The 23,497-nt window shown below is 43.3% G+C and overlaps 2 protein-coding genes across 4 annotated transcripts in view; one reads left to right on the plus strand and one right to left on the minus strand.

Annotated features, from left to right (window-relative positions):
- Positions 1–23,281, minus strand: part of capn5b (calpain 5b) — a 37,116-nt gene extending 13,835 nt beyond the window's left edge. For all 3 annotated transcript variants that reach the window (XM_041952475.1, XM_041952474.1, XM_041952472.1), the window contains exons 1-4: positions 23,117–23,281; positions 9,850–9,981; positions 1,932–2,140; positions 1,191–1,383 (exon numbers count right to left, since the gene is read on the minus strand). In XM_041952475.1, the coding sequence (XP_041808409.1) occupies positions 1,191–1,383; positions 1,932–2,140; positions 9,850–9,981; positions 23,117–23,281 (699 nt within the window). The remainder of the gene's footprint in view (positions 1–1,190; positions 1,384–1,931; positions 2,141–9,849; positions 9,982–23,116) is intronic.
- ompb (olfactory marker protein b) lies at positions 4,227–4,709 on the plus strand. Its single transcript, XM_041952476.1, has one exon. The coding sequence runs from the start codon at positions 4,227–4,229 to the stop codon at positions 4,707–4,709; it is 483 nt and encodes a 160-aa protein (XP_041808410.1).
- Positions 23,282–23,497: the final 216 nt, after the last annotated feature.

A 23,497-nucleotide genomic window follows, 5' to 3' on the forward strand; every position in this document is an offset into this window, starting at 1 on the left:
TTTTGAATTTACAACAAAGTGCCATCATTAGGTCAAAATTTAAATTTGTCTGATACTTTGATTTATAACTAAATAACAAAAAAACGATGACATTCCCATCAGCCTCAGCTACTACATACTTTGTGTTTGTGTGCTAATTAGCAAATGTTAGCATGCTAATACACTCAACTAAGATGGTGAATATGGTAATTACTAAACCAAATAAACATCAGCATATTATCATGCTGACATTAGCATGTAGCTAAAAACACTGCTGAGCTTAAGCACAGCCTCACGAAGCCGCTACCATGACTGTAGACTCTTGAGCACAACTAAAAAACAAGATGTTTGTTGAGCTAATCCTTACACAGCAATCAGCAAGACCAGCAAAGGCCGGGAAAACATCAGCTCAAACACAGCGCTCTGCTCGAGGGTTTCTGTGCCACATCTTCATGTAGAAATGCTGAATAAAACAGGTTTTTAAGGAAAAAACTGAAAGGAACATTAACCTAAACAGTAAAGTACCGTATTTTCCGCACTATAAGGCGCACCTAAAAGCCTTTAATTTTCTCAAAAACCTTTTATATGGATCAATATTGGTTAATTATGGCTATCGTAGTCAGGGGGCGTGGCTGAAGTAACAGCGGTATTCCACTCTCTGCGTGCCGTCATCCTTTTACTGGCGCGTGCAGTCAGCTGTCAACCTGAATAAGAAAATTACTATTTCACTGAAAAATATGAATATATGCTAAATAATAGGCAATTAAAATATGAATCAAACATGGTTAATGTGATTTCTGCTCCTGAACCTCAGCGTACAGCGTCTGCACATCAGCGCTGAGCGCTGTCACCTGCATCTTTACGCAGGATAAGCTGTCATCTGTGAGCGAGCAGTGTTTGTTTCAAAACGAACAAACTAAAATAAAATACATTTTAAATAAATGCTCATTAATTATTTTCAGGAGCCGCATCAGAGGGATGAAAGAGCCGCGGGTTGCCGACCCCTGATCTAGTGGATGCATAACGCAACCCCAGACACCACAGTACGGTAGTTTCTGTCTTATAAAGCGCCTTATAATGCGGTGCGCCCTATATGTGAAAAAAGTTTTAAAATAGGCCATTCATTGAAGGTGCGCCATATAGTGCGGAAAATACGGTATAATATTTAAAGGAAGTCGCCATATCTGAGCCACTCTTAGCTCTTAGCTCACCCTGATGGAGCAGCTGATGAGACCGTCTCGGTTGTGGACTTTGAGGACTCTTTCAAACAGCTGGTTTCGGGCCACCTCGTCCGTTGCCATCTGACCCTCCAGCAGGTCCACTGGCTCTGAAACGCCACCTGTGAAATCCACCAGTGCATCTGCCGTGTTTCCCCCGTCCAAAGCCTCGTAGCAGCCATAAACCCTGCAGGAAGAGGAGGAGAACATAACCCGTATGTTCATTAGAGCTGTACCGACGAGTCGACAAATAGATCAGTCAGTGGTCAGAAAGTTCGGTCACATGGCCATGCTGCTTAATGAAAAGTCATTTTTCAAGAAATATAGTTATAAACGCTTGCTAGGTGCATCTTATTCGGTGTGAGGATTTCCACTTTTCTCAGTGTTCAACACAAGAAACTGAACATCTTTTAGTTTTGCACAAAAGACGACATTAAAGACATCACGATGAATTGATTATTCAAGAAAGTAATCAGCATGTTAATGGCTGATGAAAACGATCATTAGTTGCAGCTCTAACGTTAATATGCATATCATCATCGAGTCATTTATCGTCTGAGTGCTGAGAAAGACGATGCATTCACGACATGTCGACTTTGTTTGAGCGTGAGAGGTTTCATGAATGTTGTTTTTCAAAGTATCTACTTGTGTAGGAAGAAGTTTCGGTACTTAAATCCAATGTCTGTGTTCCTTCTCTAAAATTGGGCCTGTATATTTGCTGGCTCTGATACTAACTTGGCGTAGGCCTTCTCCACCAGAGCACTCCAGAACTCGTTGCTGTCGTTGGAGTGACAGTAGACCAGCTGGTTGTCCACCGTCGGTAGCCGGTCGTCAATCACCACGTCCACCCACTCGCCGAAGCGCCAGAAGCGAAAGTGGAAAATCCCGGCGTACGAGTCCGGCTTCTCCGTATCCCACTCCTGCTCCTTCCAGTCGGGAATGACCTGGAGGAGGAGGGCGGCGGGGGAGGAAGAGGACGGAGGAAGAGGAGCAGAGGGGCAGGTAAGCCAAACAAACAGCCGGTGGTCCATGGAACATTAATAATGTCAAGGTGGAGTGGGCTGCCGGAGTGAGGCAGCGTACCCTCGTGTCTGCTGATGCATTTAGGATTAGGGGAGAAATTTATCACCTTGGCTCTCTCAGTCATAAATCCAGCTGTAATAGGACATGGGTGAGAGGTAATAACTGTTTGACTGCACGGTGTGTGTGTGTGTGTGTGTGTGTGTGTGTGTAACCCAGCCTCCATTTTGTGAACTGCAGTCATCATTCTGACGAGAGGCACGAAACAAACTAACAAGATATTCACGTAAAATCTCTAAATGCACAGGTATCAGAGGTAAAATCCAAACACAGAGCAGAGCAGAGCAAAGCACACTATGAAGTCTAATCAGGACGCAGAAGAGACGGCTGAAAAATAATATTAATTTACCCGTTACCTTTTTAAAAATAACTCATTAACACTGCTTTTAATTTGCTGACTCGAAAGCACACATTTACAGGGTATACTCCAGGCATGTCCTTCCCTTGTGGGATAAAAATACGTATATAATCTGTGTTATCTACAGAAAGAATCATCATCTGATAGCTATGATAGATGAACCAGAGAGCACGAGTAACAGTGAACTGACGAAAAGGCTTCCTGACCTTTTCTTGGTCTATCTTCTGTACTGTGGGCCTTCACCACAGCTTACGGCCTTTTCTAATACAGCTACATTTGTGTACTATCACTGTCCCTCCAGTCCTGCTAACATGAGCGTTCACCTGATGAATGGAAGTCTAAAATTCACTCTCCTTTTTGCTATATTGGTCTCCATTAACTCCAGAGAAACGCGTCTTTAGCTGCTAAATGTTCGGCTCTCTCCGCCTGCTAGTCGTCAAGTTTATCAGAGTTTAATTTTCTGCATTATGACATGTTGTGATTGCTCTTTAAAATTTATGAAGTGTTGCTTTCCCGCCGTGACTCAGTGTCATAACAGAGCACCCAACCTAGAGGCGACCTGCAAGAGGGCGCCTGTGAAACCTTCCCCAGTGTGAATTGGGCATGCAATAAAACCGATGCAGTGAGCGACACCACGTGTGAGTTAACTGACAGTGTTCCAGCAGGTGTCCTTGGAGATGTCAAGGTGCGCTAACTGAACAGCAGTTCCTGTCAAACCTCTCTGCAGGAGGTGGCACTCTGCTGATGGAGAGAATCTGGCCTCTCCGGAGGACCGGCTCCGTGAGGCAGCACCAGCTCCCTTAAATAGAGGAGGAGGGGGGAGAAAAAACAAAGCACTGCACCACAGAAACCTCAGAGTCATTTTGTAATCCTTCGGGAGACAATCTCCCCTGCACTCCACCCTGCTACTGCTTACTCTCTGCGTCTGCACTGTGGATGGTGAGAGAGCAAAGGCTCCATCTATCTCAGCTTTCATCTGGGCCAAGTGTCGCTATGCAGCAACTGAACTCTGGTAGGTAAGTGACCTGACGACTGGCCAGAAACACAAGCAGAAGGCACCTTGGCTTCCCCTGCTGTCTCTCAAAACGCACACCGAGGGGAATAAGGAGGCTTCCCCCCACCCTTTCCTCCTCCCCCTCACCAGCGCTAAGGGTACCTTAGTCGTACAAAACAGTTTGGATGTTCACATTTACATTGCCGCTCACGCAAGCCAAGGATTCGGTTCTTCATGTCAGGTATTAGAGTCAAGCACCTGTAAGCATGAGACAAACAAATGTGTGACAAACAGCACTAAGCACAGCTCCCTAAGGGCAAACCCTGTGCTGTGGTTGCAAATGTCATTAGATCTTGTTGCCTAGCGCCTCTGCTCTTCTGTGTAGGACCCACCCTCTCCTATCGATGCTACGCAGACATGTACACATGCATAATGCACAAGCCTGCAGGCGAGAGCGCAGAGTAAGAGCAGACAGACAGGAGCGAAGGAGGAGAGGCAGAGCCAAAGCGAAGACGCTTCATTTTGACATAGCTGCCGATCTAATCCAGCCTCGCAGTTGGTATCGACCCCTCAGCCCGCTGTGGTGTGCTGTCCAAGCATGTCTGCAGAGTTGGAGCTGCCCTTCCGGCCGGACAGCCAGCTGACGGAGGTGATGCGCCTGCGGGTTCAGTCTCTGCAGCAGCGAGGCCAGAAGAGGCAGGACGGCGAACGCCTGCTGCTGCCCAACGAGGCCGTGTACCGACTGGACTTCCCCAAACAGTCCCTCCGTTTCTCGCACTGGACGGTGCAGCTGGGCCAGGCAGGGCGCCTCACCATCACGGCCACCTCACAGCTCTGGACGCCCGACCTCACCAACCTGATGACACGTCAGCTGCTGGAGCCCGCCGGGACTTTCTGGAGGGCGCCGGGCGATGCCAGCGACGCACCCGTCCAGTGCTACGAGGCTGACGCGCACGAGTTTGGCGAGAGGATTGCAGAGCTGGCTAAGGTAAGGAAGGTGATGTACTTCCTGTTTGCATTTGCAGAAGGTTGCAGCCCTGAAACTGTGGACAGCTCCATCACCTTCACAGTGGACAGCTGAGACTTGGCGATCAAAAAAATTGGAGATACTTTCCACAAACTCTTCTTCTGTGCTTGTGTGTTTAGTTGAGGAAGCAAAGTTATTTTTAAGGTTCAGTCTGTATTTTTGTACGGATGGCTCTCTCTTAAATATCAGCGAATGACAACGACCTCTCACCAGACAACCTGTGGACTACGCTCTCTGCACAGAACTCATTTACACAGAAAATAAAACTTGCTTCTTCTGTTATTGATCCTCTTAATTGCAAAAGGTGCTTCTTTGTATCTTCGTATCGTACGACGTTGAGTTGAAATATGTCTGACTACAAATAAAATCCAATAAATCAACAAGGTGTTTCTGTGTTTTCTTGTCTGAACATGGATCATTTTCTCGGCTTGTGTGTTCAGCCAAACTGTTCTTCTCCCTCTCCTCCTGTTTGACAAACAGCCCGCCCTGACGGGTTCAGCAGAAATGAGTCCCACATGAGATAATGGATAGAGACAGTGTGTATTTGTGTGTAGGCGTATTAGTATTCCCCAGCTGACGGGGGAACAGGTTCCTGCTGCCTCATCCGTCTCTGTCTTGCACGGTGACCCTGACAAACAAGAGAGGGGAGACATGTGGATTTCATCTCTCAGCCCCCTCCTGCAGGCTCACTGCAAACAGTAACTGTGACTGTGAATGAGAAGACGCATGTCTGATGAGGTGTGAGAGAACAGAAAATCACGGCGATGTCAGGTGGTATTAGACTCGTTTCTTTCCTCGGTAAAAAGCGTGTAATTAACCTGAACCATCTATCCTTTAGAGCAGGGCTGCCCCAGCTTTTTCTTTTGGAGGGCCAAACCTGAAGCTTGCTGGTGGGCTGGGGGCCAAAAGCAAACACCTGTTTGTATTTCATTGTATTGTTCTTTTCCCAAGTTCCCTTAATTGACTGACTTACTGTGCAAAGTGTCACTGTGTCTGCTGTGCCATTATAATAATTAATAATTCAGAACCAGTTTGACCTCATAGAAAAAAAAGCTGCAGAAACATCGTGTTATATTGTACATTTTTAAAGTTAATCTTATGGTGGACCAACTTTGGCCCGCAGACCCCACTTTGGGCAGCCCTGCTTTAGAGCCCAAACCTTCATTTTCTCTGATAAAAAGTCTAATGTTGCACATTTCCAGGAGTCTCAAATGAATCTCGCCTATAGCCTTGAATGCATTCAGTGTATAAACTTTTTGCTCACTGTTGCCTGCCACCCTTTGACCGAGAGTTAACCAAACGGACCAGGTTCAGGGAAATTAGCTCATCGGTCATCTTATTATCAAGTGATGATGAAACGACGGTATTGTGCTAACAGACGCTGTGGTGAGTAATATCAAGGATCTAAGACAAAATCAGAAGTTGTAACAGCTCCAGAGCTAAATGAAAGGCCCTTCACAGTCTGGCCGTGTGTTGCAGGTAATTAACATGTAAAAAAACCTCAGAAAATAACAATGTTTTGTACGAGCACTGCTGCTTCACTGGGGAACAGCGTCTGCTCCTCTGAGACTTGGACCGTTACTTGTTTTGCTTTCACAGGAAGTAAAGCTGGTGGCCAACAGGAGACTGAACAGATGAACATCCCAACACAAAGGCAGCTTCAACAAACAGACTTCCACTACTGATTAGATCTAACAAACACACTTCAGATAGGACTCTAACGTCATCGGCTCTTGACTCTCTAAGCATGAATTGTGGTTCACTTTCTAACTACAAACTAACTGCACACAGTAAATCAAACTGCGGGCCCCCGGGACCAGATCCGGCCTGCAGGATAAGGCCCACAACTTGTTCTTCATTCTTTCCCCATTAGGATTTCTCTCCAGTCTTTTGATTTAGAATAATCATTTATTTTTTATACAAGCCTGCAAAATCAGAGCAAACCATTTGGCTCTTCATATTTCTGCTGGAGAGTTAGATGAGGAGATCAATAACACTCTCATATCTGTGCAATAAATAAAAGATGCCACAGCCAGCAGCTGGTTAGCTTAGCTTGGCACAAAGACTGGAAACAGAGGTAAACAACCAGCCTAGGTCTGTCCAACAGGAACAAAATCCACCGACCAGCACCTCTAGCGCTCGCTATTTACCAGGTTACATCTTTTTTTGTTTAATCTGTCTCATTTGTGCTAAGCTAAGATAACCAGCTGCTGGCTTTAACCTTAAAATGAATGGCAGATATGAGAGTGGTATTGATCTTCTCATCTAACTCTTCGACAGAAAGCGAATAAGTGTAATTCCCAAATGTCAAACTACTCCACTTTATAGAAGGCAGAGCCGACAAGAGCACTCTGATTTACCAGAGTGCAGCTGACATTTGATATAAAAATGTCTCTTTGTAAACCAAAAAGAAAGGTTGACCTGGAGGACCAACAGTTTCAAGGCAGGCGGTCAGCTGGGGGAGTTCAACGCAACAGCTTCCTGTCTACAGTCTAATGTGGCATAAACCTCTTTCCCAAAATGTTGACTATTTCCTTAAACTCAGCCACATGTGTGTCTCCATCAGCCAGACCTTCTGACCTTTACATGAGTCACTTACCCACTGACAACGAGTGCATCCCCCTCAAAAAACTAGAAGAAAATCATCAACCACAAACTGCACATGCTGCTCGTTGGAGATGTAGTTGGGTGACGAGTGTGTGTTGAAACAGCACTAGAAGAGCAGCGAGTAAACAGAGGGGAAGATACAGTGTAAGCACGCCCATATGTGCTCACTGTGTCTGAGCAGACTGTCACAATCCAACAGGCCGAGGCATCTTGTTTCAAATCCCATTGAACCTCAGTAATCACTTTGCTTCCTCTGTCAAGACTGATGCCAAAGAACGTTTCAGAATAATCCTGACACCCAAAACTCCACAGCTCAGCACACTTCAAATGATATTGTCTTTTGTTGATATGACACCACCAGTTTTGTACTCAAGGGAGTAAAAGTGGATTTGTGGTGCCAAACTTCTCGCATACGTTTACACATTTATTCTAATCAGAGCGTAAAAGGCTTCAAACTGCATTTACGTTGCAAGAAACCAGATTAACTATTAAGGTTGAATTCACTCATCTCTAAGGCAGCTTTTACTATAGTTAGCATGAGGTAGTTAGCACTCCCAACAACATCTAACCCAGTGAGGAAATCTCTCAATGAAGCGCTGTTGCATCTTCTTATAAACCAAACTGTGCTGCTCAAGAGCAGAGATGAGTTTGAAAATATGATCCTGCAAAGCTGTTTCCCGTGCTTCCAGGTTCTATGCTAAGCTAACTAACTGTAGCATTACACAGATGTGAGAGAATCCATGTTCTCAGTTACTACATCCAACTCCGGTGATTATTTAAAGATGCAACCAACAATTAAAAAATACAGCATGTATTATTACTCACTGACTTTTTACACATCACGTATTTATTTTGCCCATTTGCACGTACAGACACACATTTTAAAAACACAACTTGTCTTTTTAATAGAGGACTTCTTTGTTTGAAGTTTGAATATAATTCAACTAAAAAACAAAAAAATAAATGTACAACTCTAAAAACTGTGACACACACTTTGGACTATGTGTAAAACATAAATAAAAATGGACTGCAGTCGTTTCTAATCAAACTGTGTTTCCTGACAACAGTTTCCTGAAGCGTTCCTGAGTCCAGGTATTAATCTCCTTTATCCAATCACGTGTTGACAAAGTGTTGAACCTCGCTCCATCCTCGCTGTGAACCACTGAGCCTTTCATCATGATACTATCACCTGTTACCAATCAACCTGTTTACCTGTGGAATGATCCAAACAGGTGTTTTTGGAGCGTTCCAGATCTTTCCCAGTGTTTAGTTGCTCCTGTCCCAACGTGTTTGAAACGTGTTGCTGCATCAGATTGAGAATCAGCAGATATTTACAAAAATCACTGAAGCTGATGAGCTCAAACATTAAATATATTGTGTTTTCAGTATTTGTCAAAAAGGACTAGCAAATCATCACGTTTTGCTTATGTTTTATACAGCGTCCCGACTTTTTTGGAATCAAGGTTGTAATAAGTTACTAATGGCAGCTATTAATAAAAAAACATTCATGACCCCCAGCAGCCAGAACATCCATCTAGCCTTAGTGCCTCCAGTCAGTCCTGGGAGACTCTACTTTAGACTCTTCCAACCAGTCTGCTGAGACCAAGGAAGCATCGTGGTGCTATAATGAGTCCTTGGGCATTTACTTTTTATCATAATGGTTCCTAATGGACACTAAACAGTAAATGTGGAATAATTACAACTCAGTACACTTCTTTTTTTTGGTAAACATATTTTATGTAGTTGGTCCACAATGGTCCACTTTGTAAGTATTGTTGCTTTTTAAATAATTTCTTTAATTAGCTTGAGTTTAGCCTTTTTACATAAAGTTCAATCAACGGTTGTAGCATGGCATTAAGGGTTAGGGTTAGGGTTAGGGTTAGCGTCTTTTTTGTGGTGTGTCTGGCACTGCTGAAGCTGAGTCAGCAGCACAGGCCGTCAGCGAGAGAAATAAAGAGGGCACATCATGGATTTCACCCACATAATGCGGTTTTCGTCCACCACAGGCAAACAACCACAGGCTGACACCACAAGAGCAAAACACAAAGTACAATATAGTGGAAGTTTCTATTAGACATATTGTCAATGTGTCTGGTGAGCATCAGAGATGATTTCTGTAGTGCTTTCTGGATTACAAACTGCTGAGTTTCTTTGTCTCTGTAGAGGTATACCTAAACTTTTCCATAAAGGGCCGTGTGGCTGCAGGTTTTTGTTCCAACCAATCAAAAGTACACCTAATTATCAGCTGAAGACTGAGATCAGCTGATTAAATGAGTCCAGCCTGGTGTGCTCCTCCTTGGCTGGAGTGAAAACCTGCAGCCACACAGTCCTGTAACAGTACAAACAAGCTGGAACAGGTTTATTTGTGAGGTTCAGAGGTGCTTTCAGGGGTGTTTTTTCTCTTCAGAGAGAGCTAGGCTAGCTGTCTTAATGCTAAATATGCTAAGTAACGATTTCTTGGTGAGAAATGTTGATGTGAGGCAACTCCAAGCTAACTGATCAGAGAGCATTTGTCAAGGGAAAAAAGAGGAAGAAATGGACGACAGACAACACACACAAATAAACATGCAAAAACACACACACTTACTTTTTGCCATAGAGACTCTCTGGAGGCCAAGCTGGAGCATGCCGCTACGAACCAGCAGTTACCCAGCTGTCCCTGATGCAAATCATGTGCGCTGATGCCGTCTACAAACAGGTGAGGGTCTTCACACAGCTCCTGCACCCCCCAAAGACAGACACACAGTTAGGCATGGAAAACCTTTTCGTCTGCATTTTAAACTCAAGCCGGAGTTTTCCATGATACCAAAGAGTAGGACTGAGGGTACTCATACTAATATTTCTGGATTTTAAGCTTTCGATCTTGAGCCAAGATATGATTTTGTTTAATTTTTTTAGCCTCTGACACAAGGTTTAGAGTTAACAAACTGTGTGTACGCTTGACAGTACAAGACACGGAGGAGCATAAATGGATTATCAAGGGAAATTCGTGAATCAGAAAGAGACCATCTGTCCTTATGCACCCACGTATCATATTCACGATCTTCTGCCCATGTGTGGGAGGGCTGCGTGCGTTTATGAAATCACATTTCCCGTGGCTGCTGAGTCGAGGTCCATTTTCTGCCACAGACAGACCTCTATTACAGCTAACAACCTGGTGCTCAATGAGCTGCACTCGCTTCTTCTCTCTGAACTCACACACCTATCCGCATCCATGCAACACACACACATACTGCACACACACATACATTCATCAGACATCCTGTGGTTCCTGTGATAATGTGTGGGATGAATACTACAGGCTGTGAGTCCACACCAGCCATTTACAGAGACACACTGTCCTCTACTCTTTTGTCTGCACACAATGGCCACACTTCAGCATAAATGTATTACAGACAAGGGGAGGTATGCCAGAATTATCTGCACACCCTAAAATGAACTAAATATCTCTAAATACGTAGTATAAAATATAAAGTTGAAGTGAAATGAAACTTTTCTTCTGTGAAATCAGAACATATGTGAATATCCCTGCTGCATGTATTTGGTCAAAAAGAAATTGAAGTTTTATGTATTTTCTGCATTTGCAGACATTAATGTTCCTCAGAAGGTGCACATTTTTGGTTCCATCTGAAAATGTCGGTACCATAAATTAATTGGTGCAACACGTGCACTAAAAGTAGTTTATTATATCACCTCATTTATCACGACAGCTACACGGGCAGTTCAGCAGCTGATGTTGTCAGCAGTGGTTAGCTGTTGCTTAGTCACTCCGTGATTCTGCGTTCATATGTTAGTCTGTGAATCACAGTAATACACAAACTGCTGAGGTAACAGGACTCGCTGCTGCAAGTTTTCTGTCTGGTTATTTGTCATCATCACACATGGGCCCTTGACATAAGACGTAAACACTATTAAGACCGCCATCCATCGTAAAAAGCAGCACAAACAAAGAGCACTGCAGATGTGAATGACAAGTATCACCTAATGGGAATCAACGCCCATTAGCCCAGTGCCTACCATTAGCAAGCTAAGCTAACTAGCGTCCACTTTCTGAGCAAAATACAAACTGAACAGCAGCGCAATGAGTATTCCCAAATATTTAGTATTGTAACGGGACAGACATCTTAAATCTGTAATTGTACATATCAAAGATCGAGGGTTATACAGGGCTACAACGTGCCGCAGCCATCAGCACACCACAGAAGTTGGCATCTCGTCTCCTAGCAACATCAGTCAACCATCGGCATGAGAAACGCCCACCCTGAAGCTCAGAACAATACATCCAAAAACTGATTCATCTTCTCTTGACAAATAGAAAAATATGCCAACAGCTGCAGTAACATTTCAGCTTCCTGAGCAAGAAGTGAGAAGAAGAATTCAAATTTCAGTTTAAGTTCTGAACAAAACGGAAAAGCCTGTGAGACATTATTCAGAACATCTCTTAACAGTAAAACAGTAAAACATATTCATCCATACTCACGTGCTGTACCATCTGACGTTAATGCCACATCATGAGTGGCTGATTTTACAACAAATGCCATTATTCAGTGACAGTCCAGTGTCTGATTTTTAACAGAAAGGTTAACACCCGCCCAATATAAAAATACAGAACAACTCAATTTTACTGCAGCCTGCAGAGCTCTGCTGGCAGTGGCCTGGGTGTGAACAGTCTGTCTGTTTTCTGCTGTCTGCTTTATGGGACCGGTGGGTCGATGGGCACCTCGGCCATTACTCAACAGACAGCGGAGAGCACAGCACCACTTAACAGCTCTTTATCTTTACACACTTCTAGCACTCAACTAGGGTTAGAAAAGTAAAAGAGGGAGAAGGAGGAAAGAAGGTACACACAGCGTGAACAACCAGCTTTTACTAAAAACTGGACAGTCGGGGTCAATTTGATGACCCCAGCTTGTGAATGTTTTAGCCATCTTTCACTCTTGTCATATCAAGTTTCTAGTATCCATATAAAATCCAGGTGTGATTTAATACACTTGTTCACACATATATCTGTCTCTCTGAGCCAGATCACAAATCTGATAGCAAACGGCCTTGGGTTTCCAGGGTGACATGCCAATCAGGGTCGCCTTACTCCGGTCCAGAGGACGGTGGGAATGGCAAAAATGTCAAAATCAGAAAGATACTGAAGTGATAGTCAGAAGAACCTGTCACTGCTCAGGTCGTTATGTCTCACAACTCCATTTCTCATAATTGGGTTAATTTAATTCAATTTAGAAGCGCCCATGTGTGGATATTTTTCAGATATAACCTACCATCCGGCCAGTCAACAAACAACAACAACAACAACGACTACGGTCCTGACATCAATCAATTGTGATTTTATCAAACAAAAATGCCAAAGACTTTCTGGTTTAAGGTTTAGCTGCTTTTCTTTTTTTGGGCTGTTGTGTCATCGTGGGCTCTGGAGACTGTAATTCTACAGGTTAAACAATTACCCTAAGAATAATCCGTTATAATAATAGCTTTTTGCAGTTTAGTATTTTGCATGTGGACTACATTAACTTCATTTAAATGACCATGCCAATAACATTTCCACCCACCAACAAATTAACTCATATGAAAGAAAAACCAAATGTTCACAGTTTGGGACAGATGTTACCATGGGAAAATAAAAAGATAGTGTCAGAGCGTCAGTGTGGATCAATGGTTAGAAACCCACTGAGGCAATCTGCCAGCTGCAGCCCGTCTGCATATTGTTTCTCCTCCGAGAGCTCCGGTTTCCTCCCACAGCACAAACACATGCAGGTGAAGCGAACTGGAGTTTCAAGTCATTTCTCGTACGTGTTAAAGTGAGTAATGTGTTTGTATGTATGTGTGAGCCCTGTGATAGCCTGGCAACCAGTCCAATGTGGTGGGCTGAAATAGGCTCAGCCCCCAACCTTCACAAGTCATGTGTGTGTAAATAATGCAGATCACAGCGTGGGAAACAAACGCATGCACACACACATATACGCACGCATGCACACACACACACACATACACACAGGCACGACACAACACCAAGGTCAGTAATTTGCTGACTCTGCAAAGCTGATTGCTGCAAAAGCAAACTTTGAGTCAGAAGCAGAGGCCACTGCAGTGCTCCCTGAAGGCCTCCAGTCTCTACCAGCAGCCCCTCTCACCTTACAAAGACCAGCGCTGAAGCACTTCCTGTCTAAAAATGTGTGTCTGTACGCGCAAATGGGCAAACTACGTGAAGCAATGTTTAGATGTCGTTTCATGGACCCCTGTCTGACAGGTCTCAGAGTTAAGATCTCTAATCACGTTTTTTTTCCCCCTTGTCCGCAACAGCATTGATTGGTGGGGTCTGAGCGGCGGCGAGGTGCTCCCTGCGGTGGCCTGCCATCCCGGGATTGGCTCAGGTGGAAGAGTAATAGAGTATCGATCCCTGCCCGGCCCTGCAGACACTGAAGTAATGTGAATATTGTGGCTGAGAACAGCCTAATCATTTACCCTGCTACTGAGAACCTTTCAACCAGCTTCATAGCCCTCCTCAACATCATCCATCAGTCTGTGAGAGGAACCATCAGCCACACATGCAAACACACAACCGAGCACAGAAGCAGCCACAGGTGCTGAATGCAGAGCACAAAAAGTGGACTCTAGCAGTACGATTTCAGAGATCCTGGTCGGGTGAAAGAATCTTTTTGAGGTCTAACAAATACAGCTTACCAACTACCACTCTTCTTCTTCTCTGCCTAAATTTCTTGGCGCAACCAAATTTCAACTGGTGGAGATGCTGAAGTGTGTGCAGTAGACACAAAATAAAACGATGACCAGCTCACCGGAACATTGCCCCATATCACCACGACTGGTCAAAAACTCCACTTTTTGCTCCATTGGCACAATTAGCTACATTAGCTGCTAGCTCTATTAGCTCCATCTGCTTTTTACTTGTTGGCTCTATTAGCTCCATCAGCTGTTAGCTCCATTAGCATTAACAGCTAAATAGCTCTGCTCCTTCAACGTGGATTTATTGTTCATAATGTAGCATTATCAGGGAAAAGAGGAGGGCGTGTCCCCCTTCGATGGTGAGTTTACTGCATCCTTTCAGATATAAACATTTTTAGAGTTGAAGCAGGAGGGCAGATTGTAAACTGATCTATGCTTACAAAGGACTGTTTGGGTAGAAAGCTCACCTTCATTTTCTTTTACAAATAAAGATAACCTTTTTTTTTAAGTTGTCTGATAATCTGACCGCTCCTGTTGTTTTCTCCTGATTTCTTTTTAACAAGCTTCCGACTTGAGAAGAAGAATGTCAAAACCGACAGAAACGATTGCTAAAAAATGTGGAAAAAAGATCCAAGTTAGAATAATAATTATATATATTATATATATATATTAATTAAAATAATTATCTTTCTAAAACCTCAAAAATTACTTCAGCTGTAGACTGTTGCTCCTGATCACTGACTTATAGATGTAGGAATTCAACATTTTCCTCCAAATACGAATGCAAATACCTAAACACAACAGACAGTCGAAAGCCTGAAGTCTATAATAATATACAACATTAAATGAAGAGCTACCATGACATAAATGCTATAGAGTTGAAACATTTTGCATTGTCTCACAGTATGCATGGTCACATCGCTCCACACTAGCCTAGTTAAGACATAAATAAACAAGAATCAGTGGAAGAGATGCAGGCAGAGGCAGAGGAGGGGGGCAGCAGCAGAAAGACAGACAGGCTGAGAGACAATGTGAGACAGACAGACAGAGAGGACGAACATTTTATTAGAGCCTGCTCTTTATGCTCGCATGCTCTGCCACTGGGACTTCATTGCAGCCATAAATATCGCCTCGATGCATCTGAGCAAAGATAACACCGAGCACAACAACCTCTGGGGAGGGGGAGGTAGGCTGTGAACCCTCACCCTGTCACTCACAACACGACCTCTCCGATCTTTGCACTCACATTGTGAGCAACTTCACTATTAGTATATAGTATTATATCCTATAAATCACAAATATTTAAACTTCTAATCATCATCAACATGAATGATGCGTTTATGTTCATGTTATTTTACATTCAGTTGTACAACCCGGATTCCAATAAAGGTGGGACACTCAGTGGTTAACACTGTTGCCTCACAGCTAGAAGGGCCAATTCAATCCCTGGCGGGGGATTGGATGTTTCATGGAACGCTCCAAAAACACCTGTTTGGAACGTTCCACAGGTAAACAGGTTGATTGGTAACAGGTGATAGTATCATGATTGAAAGGCTCAGTGGTTCATAGCGAGGATGGAGCGAGGTTCAACACTTTTTGAGCACATGATTGGATAAAGAGATTAATACCTGGACTCAGGGACACGTCAGAAAACTGTTGTCAGTAAACACAGTTTGATTAGAAATGATTGCAGTCTGATGTTATTTATACATGTTTCTAAGTCAAAATTAATCTTCCAAATGTCTCTGCAACTTGTCTGGTTTGGAAAAATGTAAAAAACTGAGAAAGAAAACAAACTCTCTGTCCCGGACTTTCAGGGTAGTCCCTCTACAATTCTGGAGATAACAAATACAGAGACGTTAAAACTAACCAAGCACATTTTACCTCTTTATCAATACAGTAATGATGATTTCAAGTGGCTAGAGGTCCTGAGGGACACTAACAAGGCTGCCAAAACAGAGTAAAGTGAGGATGCTGTTGCTCAGTTGCTGAACATTAATAAAATATTTTATACCTGGTGAAGAATAGAAAAGAGCTTCATGGCCGGTGAAGTTTGGGAGATTGTGTTACTTTAGCATCGGGAAGGTTTTGGAAAGTTTTTGTGAATATTTTATCTTTTCTTCTCACATCATGTCAGAATGGTGAGTTAGTGTAAATCATTCAGCAGCTGCTTAATAAACTGATATAGAGGGCCTTGGTCCAGTGGTTTCACTTCTCCATTAATATATTATCAGCTGTCCCAGTTTCACTTGAAGTACTGTTGATCTAAAAACTGCTTTAATTCAACAAGGAAACAAAAGGCTGCCCGAATTCAGGCCAAAGCAAACGGACTGTAGGTTTCAGAACGCCCTGAGATTGAACTTTGAAATCTCTTTTACTCTTTTATCAAACTTAACTGATTTGTTATCCATTCAGGTTTAATCAGGTGAGATAAAAGCGGGCGAGCACAGAAAACATCACTGCCACCTTTCAGAAGTTGCAGAAGTCTTTTTGGGATCCACAGAGATTTACTAGTTTAAATGATTCTGGTTTTTAAAGCATCCATTCGCTGCTACATATCGGGCTGCTGCTGACAGGCTTTTAAAAAGGAGAACATTTTCCAGACTCGTCTGAAACGGTTAAAACACTGAAATGTATGTCTGCAGACAAGTACGACCTGAAACGTCAGATGTTCAGCTGCGGCTCAGGGGAACCTTCAACATGCAAGCTACAATTTGACATCATTTCCCCTTTCAGTCACTTTCACACGTTTATCAAATCAAATCACATTAATTTGTGAAACATGTTGCTGCCACCATTTACAGTCTGCTAATCCCTTCAGTGAAACAGGCCTCACTATCCCTAAGAAATGCCTACATATCGGACAATTCTGCAGCACAGGATGTGAGCCAACCGTCAGGACCAGTTCAGGTGGTAGTACACTCTTTATGTAGCAGGGTAGAAAGGTCGGAGAGGTCGGGGTGTAGTGTGTCTGACCTTCAGGTAGGAGGCAACACAGCAAAATCGAAGTAAATTGGAATAAAATAAAACTGGAACATTTCTGTCAGAGAGAAAATCAAACAGCTGATTTATAAATATGACATTTGTACTGAAAATTAATTATATGGGAGCAAATCATAGACACGAGAGGTTTCACACTAAAATATGTTAAAATATTCTTATAAAACTGGGAAAATTAAAAAGAAAGGTTTGTTTATAAGAGAGTTTCGTTGCCCTACATATGGGATTATATTGGTTCAAGTTACCATATGTGACCATGTACTGTGCATGAAGTTAGGAGGACTCAAACGCACCGTAGGCTAGGAGTGAATGTGAGCGCGATATTTTCAATGAGCTTTTGTCAGGAACTTCATTAAATTTTGATTGTTCTGAACATTTCATTCTCTCAAACCCACTCCGTCCCTAAGTACTTTGATGTTTCACTTCATTATCATGCACTCTCCCCTGAATGAAGCGCTGCACTGAGAAAGAGCTTTCAGTAACTATTAGGAGGAAGAGGAAGAAATGCAGGTTTCCTGTGAATCTGCTTTAGTAGAATGAAGCAGTGTGTTGGTGAAATGTAATGTTTTGTTTTTCTTTTGGTTATTTCCGTTCAGCTTGTATTATTAAATGCATAGTCAGAACAAAGTGCAACAGCAAAATTAATCTCTGCAAAACATTTGGCTCTAAAGACTTGGTGATGCCGTGACCACTCGTGTGGCTACTGTAGCAGGCGAGCTAACCGCCAAAATGCTAGCGAGCCGGGGCACGCCAGCTATGAACACTCAGGATAGCTATTTTCTCTATAATGTGCCATTTACTCCTTCCTGGCACTTGCTAACCAGCTTGCTACTTCTTGCTAACTGTCAGCTAGCAAGGTCATTAGCTACGAGGCTTGTGGCTAATAAGTTCACATTATTTATTCAAAAGACTACTGGCTTACAACTATCAGCCAATCATTTCTCTTCTGTGGAGCAGTCTATAGGTCGACACAAGAGCTAACAAGCTACAACAGCTTCCTCCATGCTGGACTCTGACTCTGCATATTAATCTGTTAATATGGCACAAATTCCAGAGTCAGCGTTCACCAAGGTTGAATTCAATGCAGAAAAACTCGTTTGTTGATGATTTCACTGCGAAATGTCACTGTTTCAAATGCTGTTGCGATCAGGCCTCAACACTTTTTATTAGCCAAACCTTAAAACAGACGCTGACGACTGTACAATGGTGGATGTCCTGTGCGGTGAAGCCCAACATCTTGGACCATCTTAGAGGATAACTTTCGTTTTTTACAACCTGGACCTTATTAGTAGCATTAAATACGACCATTTACTCACCCAGACAACTTTGGTGGCATTTGGAGTCGTTTTGAAGAAATTAGCCCCAGAGGAGCGGCGCGTATATCCGTATAATGCGAGTACTAGGGGCATCCATGCGCAGCCTCTATATAACGCATAATCTGCGGCGAAACTCGTTCATATTCCAATATTTAGTTATGATATGCTGGTGCTATTCCCCTCTGAGCCGGCGGTCGGCCAGTTTAGCTGTAGTTTGGCACAGTTATGGTTCGTTATGCGTATTCGTAGCCGACCGCCGCAGAGTTAGCCGTGTTGTGGCTGGCTGCTCGCAGCGCGCATCCACGTCAGAGGTAGTTGCCTAGAGATGCCGGATGTTGATAACATGCCACCACGGGCTCAGAGGAGAATAGCACCAGCATATCATAACAAAATATTGGAATATGAACAAGTTTCGCCGCAGATTATGCGTTATATAGAGGCTGCATGGATGCCCCGAGTACTCGCATTATACGGATATACGCGCCGCTCCTCTGGGGCTAATTTCTTCAAAACGATCCAAATGCCACCAAAGTTGTCTGGGGGAGTAAATGGTCGTATTTAATGCTACTAATAAGGTCCAGGTTGTAAAAAACGAAATCCTTTAAGGCATTGCAAACGTCTTTATCCCCTCACAGGTCACATGTTCAGTAGTGGCCTGAACAGAATGACTGAAGCCAGTTCCATTCATTTGTGTTTGTCCAAGTCCAAGTCAGCAACAGCAACCTTACAATACAGTAATTCAATAAAAAGCTTTTAAAAGTGCTGAGTCAAAATATGCCTATTTCGGGTTGCTAACCTCCTGCTATAAGCCACCGTCAGCGAGGACACAAACCGTGTCGAAAATGAAAAGGATGGCTCCTCCTGCTTTTTCTCCTCTCGACTTCTTCTAGTTTTCAGTCTGCATGACTGACATCAGCACAAACCAAAACATATAATCTGTGTGACCCAGTTTCCATGGCGATGCACGCTGGCTGTCGCTGCAGCGGCACACAGGCAGAAGGAGGTTACTCCATCCAGAGCCTCACACAGCCTGCTGCGTGAGGGGGATAACGGCGGCAGGGGAGTCAGCTCGCTAAATCCTGAGGCCCTGCATCGGATATCATCTGCCACCGAAACATGCATGTACAGTACGGGATAATACAAGAAGACAGAGTGGAGGGAGCAACCACCGATGACCTCTGACATACTGTTACTTGGTGAATTATTTAGTTATAGGTCGTCAAACTCCCCCTGATGTGAATGTCTTCAATGTGGAATAACTGCTCTCCATATACTGTCTGCCCTGCTGCATATAATTATCTTTTTATACAGTTTCAGAGAGTTTATCAAGATGGTGACTCACTGACTGACCAGGTGATGGGATGTTGTTCATGCAGTCAATGGTCCAGTCCATGACAGCTGCCATTTCAAGTGTCTCATATTTAGATTAATTCCAGATGAGATGTAATGCACATGGCTACATATATGTGCGCTGACTTGGTTTCCCACCACTCCAGTTCAAAGTGGTGGTGATGCACCTGAAGATATTTGGTAACTGCAGAAGAAGAATAACTTTGCTTCACTCTGCCTCCCTCTGAGGTTACTTTTTGATGTTTTCCTTTTTTTGATGCTTTCCTGGTTTGTTCACGATTGCTGATTCCTGCATTTGTACCAGCGGTGGAATCTGTTGCTAGCTTCTTTTTAGCCAAAGCAGCTAACTAGGGCTCAAAGACAGAGACTCTCGCTGGATCGTATCTCCCCAACGCTCCATAATTCTCTTGCCTCTGTCAGTCGTGGACTTCCACTCGAGAGACTGATCGCAGTCTATCTCCTCGCTCTCGACCTGCTGCTGCTGCTGCTGCTGCTGCTGGTCTTCAGTTCGTTGGGCAGGGTAGTCGTGTTTGATCAGGTGTGTGAGAATTGTGAGCCTCTACTCACAGATTACTGAAGAGATCCATCACTTGTGTATGTGAAGTCACCATACCATGTTTTTGAATTATTGCTCTGGAGGTTTACTTATCAAGTAATAATTCAATGATTGTGGTGGGTGCACAGGGACCACCCTCAGCTGTTAGCATACTTACTTGCACAGTACAGTGACTCAGAGATGCTGGTTCTAGGTGACTTTAACCTAAACTGGTTCACAAATGATTGAAATAGTCTAAAGGAGATGTGCGACAATCTCAATCTGTCACAAGTGATTCACAAATGAGCCAACCAGACCAAATCTGAAGGATCCTTTGAAATCAACAAATCATCAAATCTATATTTGATGCTGTGTGATAGGAATATCATTTCAGTTCCCAGGGTTATAGCACTTGGCCTTAGTGCTCACAGTCCTCCTGCATTAGAAGTGCAAGACAAGAAAGATCAAGCATTGATCTGACTGAACAAGAACGGTTATTAAAAGAAATTCTTCAAAAGTGTAATGAACAGGCTCTCGGTGTCCTTGCTGACAGTAACACACATCTCACCTCTGAAATACCACATGTAAAACTGGCACTGGAGTATTTTACAAATTCATTACTTGCTGTCATTAGCTGCGTTTCCATTACAGTTGGTCGCAAAATAAAAGCGATATTTCTGAAATTTCGGCAAAGTTCGAATGCGACTTGCAGGTGTTTCCATTGAACGGTGTTTTGCGAACCAGCTGAAATTCTCGTAAGTTCTAGGACGTCCCGCGAGATGTGTGTGCGTGCTGTGCGTCGGTAAAACTTAACACAAAGCCTTATAATTAAAAAGCACATGCTGAAGGTGAAATACAGAAATGATCTGTTGACTTAGTGATCACTGATTTTAATGGCCTATTATTGATCACTTTGTTATTACGCGAGGCTCGCTCTGACAGCGTCAGCTCGCTCTGACAGCGTCAGCTCGCTCTGACAGCATCAGCTCGCGCTGTGAATTACTGAAGTGTCCTTTCAACACACTTTCTATCAGCAATTACGTGTAAATATTAAAGTTAATGGCGTGCACGCGTGTCTCCCACATAGCTGAGGTGAGTTCATCTCACGATTAATGAAAACGGAATGATTAGATTTTGCAAAGTGCGCACAGGACGAGATCACAGCTGTCGGATTGTCTTTAACAGATCAGCCAGCGTGACAGCTGGAACAGCTGCAGTGTTTTTGTCTGCTACTTATTGAGATGCAGAAAACATACAAACACTACAAAATTGACAAGACATTATATCTGACTGCATGTGGCCGGCCCGAAACGGGGAGTCCGCTGACCTCTGAGACGTGTAAATGCGAAAAAAGTGTTTCCATTACACTTTTGCGATACACCTAAATATCGACACGTCTGAAAAACCACCTCATGAGAGCGTAAAAATGTTTTTGCGATATTTGAGAGGATTTTCGAAATTTAGGTGTTTCCATTACCGTTTTTTTATTGCGATATTTAGGATTTGCGCATTTCTAGGGGCAATGGAAACGCAGCTATTGACAGACATGCAGCTTTTAAAAAGCTTAAAGAGAGATCAAGCCCCCGGTTGTCCACAGAATCATCAGTGATGTGGGACGAAGCCTGGGCTCCGGTGAGGCGTACTGGTGAAGCTGCACACCTTTATTACACTCACACTCGCTCAGAAGTAAATACACATCCTTGTTGAGAAAAGCAAAGACCAATCATCACATTGAGCTAATCTCTAGCTCTTTGATCAAACATTTGGAATGCAGTAAATATAAGTAAAAACAGATCCTCTATATCTATTCCTTCATGTGTTATATTTAATGACTGCTTAATAAATCTTAATAAATCCATGACGCAAACTCCTGTTTTTAACTGCGTTCTGTTACTCTTATTTTTATTTATTTTTGTGTGTATTTATTCTGTTTCAACTGTAATCAACAATTAACAGGTAGCAATAACAGCTATGCAACAACTAACACAAGCCATAAATCGCCTTTATGGACTACGATTGATGACTCATACACTACGAGTCTCATTTTCCTCATTTTCACAGGCTCACACTCACCTCTCACCCACCCACACATTCAGTTGTCTTACTGATTCCAGATCAGGCAAACACTACAACAGCAGGTTTCGCATTGTGTAAGACCGCATGAGTTGAAATCGTTCAAGTTGCTTTTATCCCTGTTGCTTTACAGGAGGACCGACGTCTAATATGACTGTCACTTCAGCCGCCATTGCTACAGGAGGCAGATGGGACGGAGCCTGCGGAGGCTTCTCCTGCAGGCTGCTTACTGACGTAGTTAGACTTAGGACGAGTAAATGTTACATGTGATCACACCTTTGCAGCATCTGGTTAGAGCTATCTCGCAGCATCTTCTGAGGGTTTGAGCGATCAGATTTCAATCCATATGGAATCCTTCTTCGATGCATTCATGCTTAGCTTGCTTGCTGCGGCACAGCTATCTGATCCAGCTTTGAAGCATCAAGTGACTGAGTAAAATGTTGTTGGGTTTTTTTGTTGTTTTTTTTTGCTTAATTGTGCTTCCACAAATATAAAATATATTGCTGTTCTTGGCTCCTTTTCTATTTCCTTCTGTTGAGTGAATTCATACATTTGTCAGATTATTTACTTAAAAGTCACACACCAGTCAGGCACTGTACATGTGCACTTTATATGATGCTGATTATAACCTGTAAATGAAAATATTCACCATATTTCAAAGAAGTCATTTTGTCCCTGACACTGTAGATCAGATGTGCTGGTTATCATAATTATGATTATCTACTACACTTTAACCCTTTAATTGTGTCATTAACTTACCTCCATAGTGAATTATTTTATATATTTAGGAAGTTTTGGGGCCTGATGATGGTCTGAAAGATCAATCAGCGATCAACAGCCTCAAACCATAAATATCTAGCAGCTTTTACACAATACACAAGCCGACTTACCCGAGGCCTCTTCCAGACCACACGTCCGATTCGGTTGCCCTGGTAAAAGAGCGAGTCGTCAGTGGCGGGGAAGCGGGGGTCCTCAAAGAGCAGGCCACTCTGCAAGCACTGCCTCTTCAGGGTGGAGTACTGCTGCCCCTCAAAGGCCTTCACTGAAGTGAACATTTTGCAGCCCTGGAGGACAGAACCAGGATGACAAGAGCCGTTCAGTACACATCACATACACAGATACACATCATATCGTCACACTTTCACTCGTGCAGTTTTATGTAAACTGTATTTAATCACAAACACTGGTTTCTCTCCAACAAGTAACTTCCCCTGGCATGTCTGAAACCAACTTTCCTCCCTGCACCTTGCTCTTCCACTCACTCACACACA

Source organism: Chelmon rostratus, chromosome 14, assembly GCF_017976325.1.
Source record: "Chelmon rostratus isolate fCheRos1 chromosome 14, fCheRos1.pri, whole genome shotgun sequence".
NCBI lineage: Eukaryota > Metazoa > Chordata > Actinopteri > Chaetodontiformes > Chaetodontidae > Chelmon > Chelmon rostratus.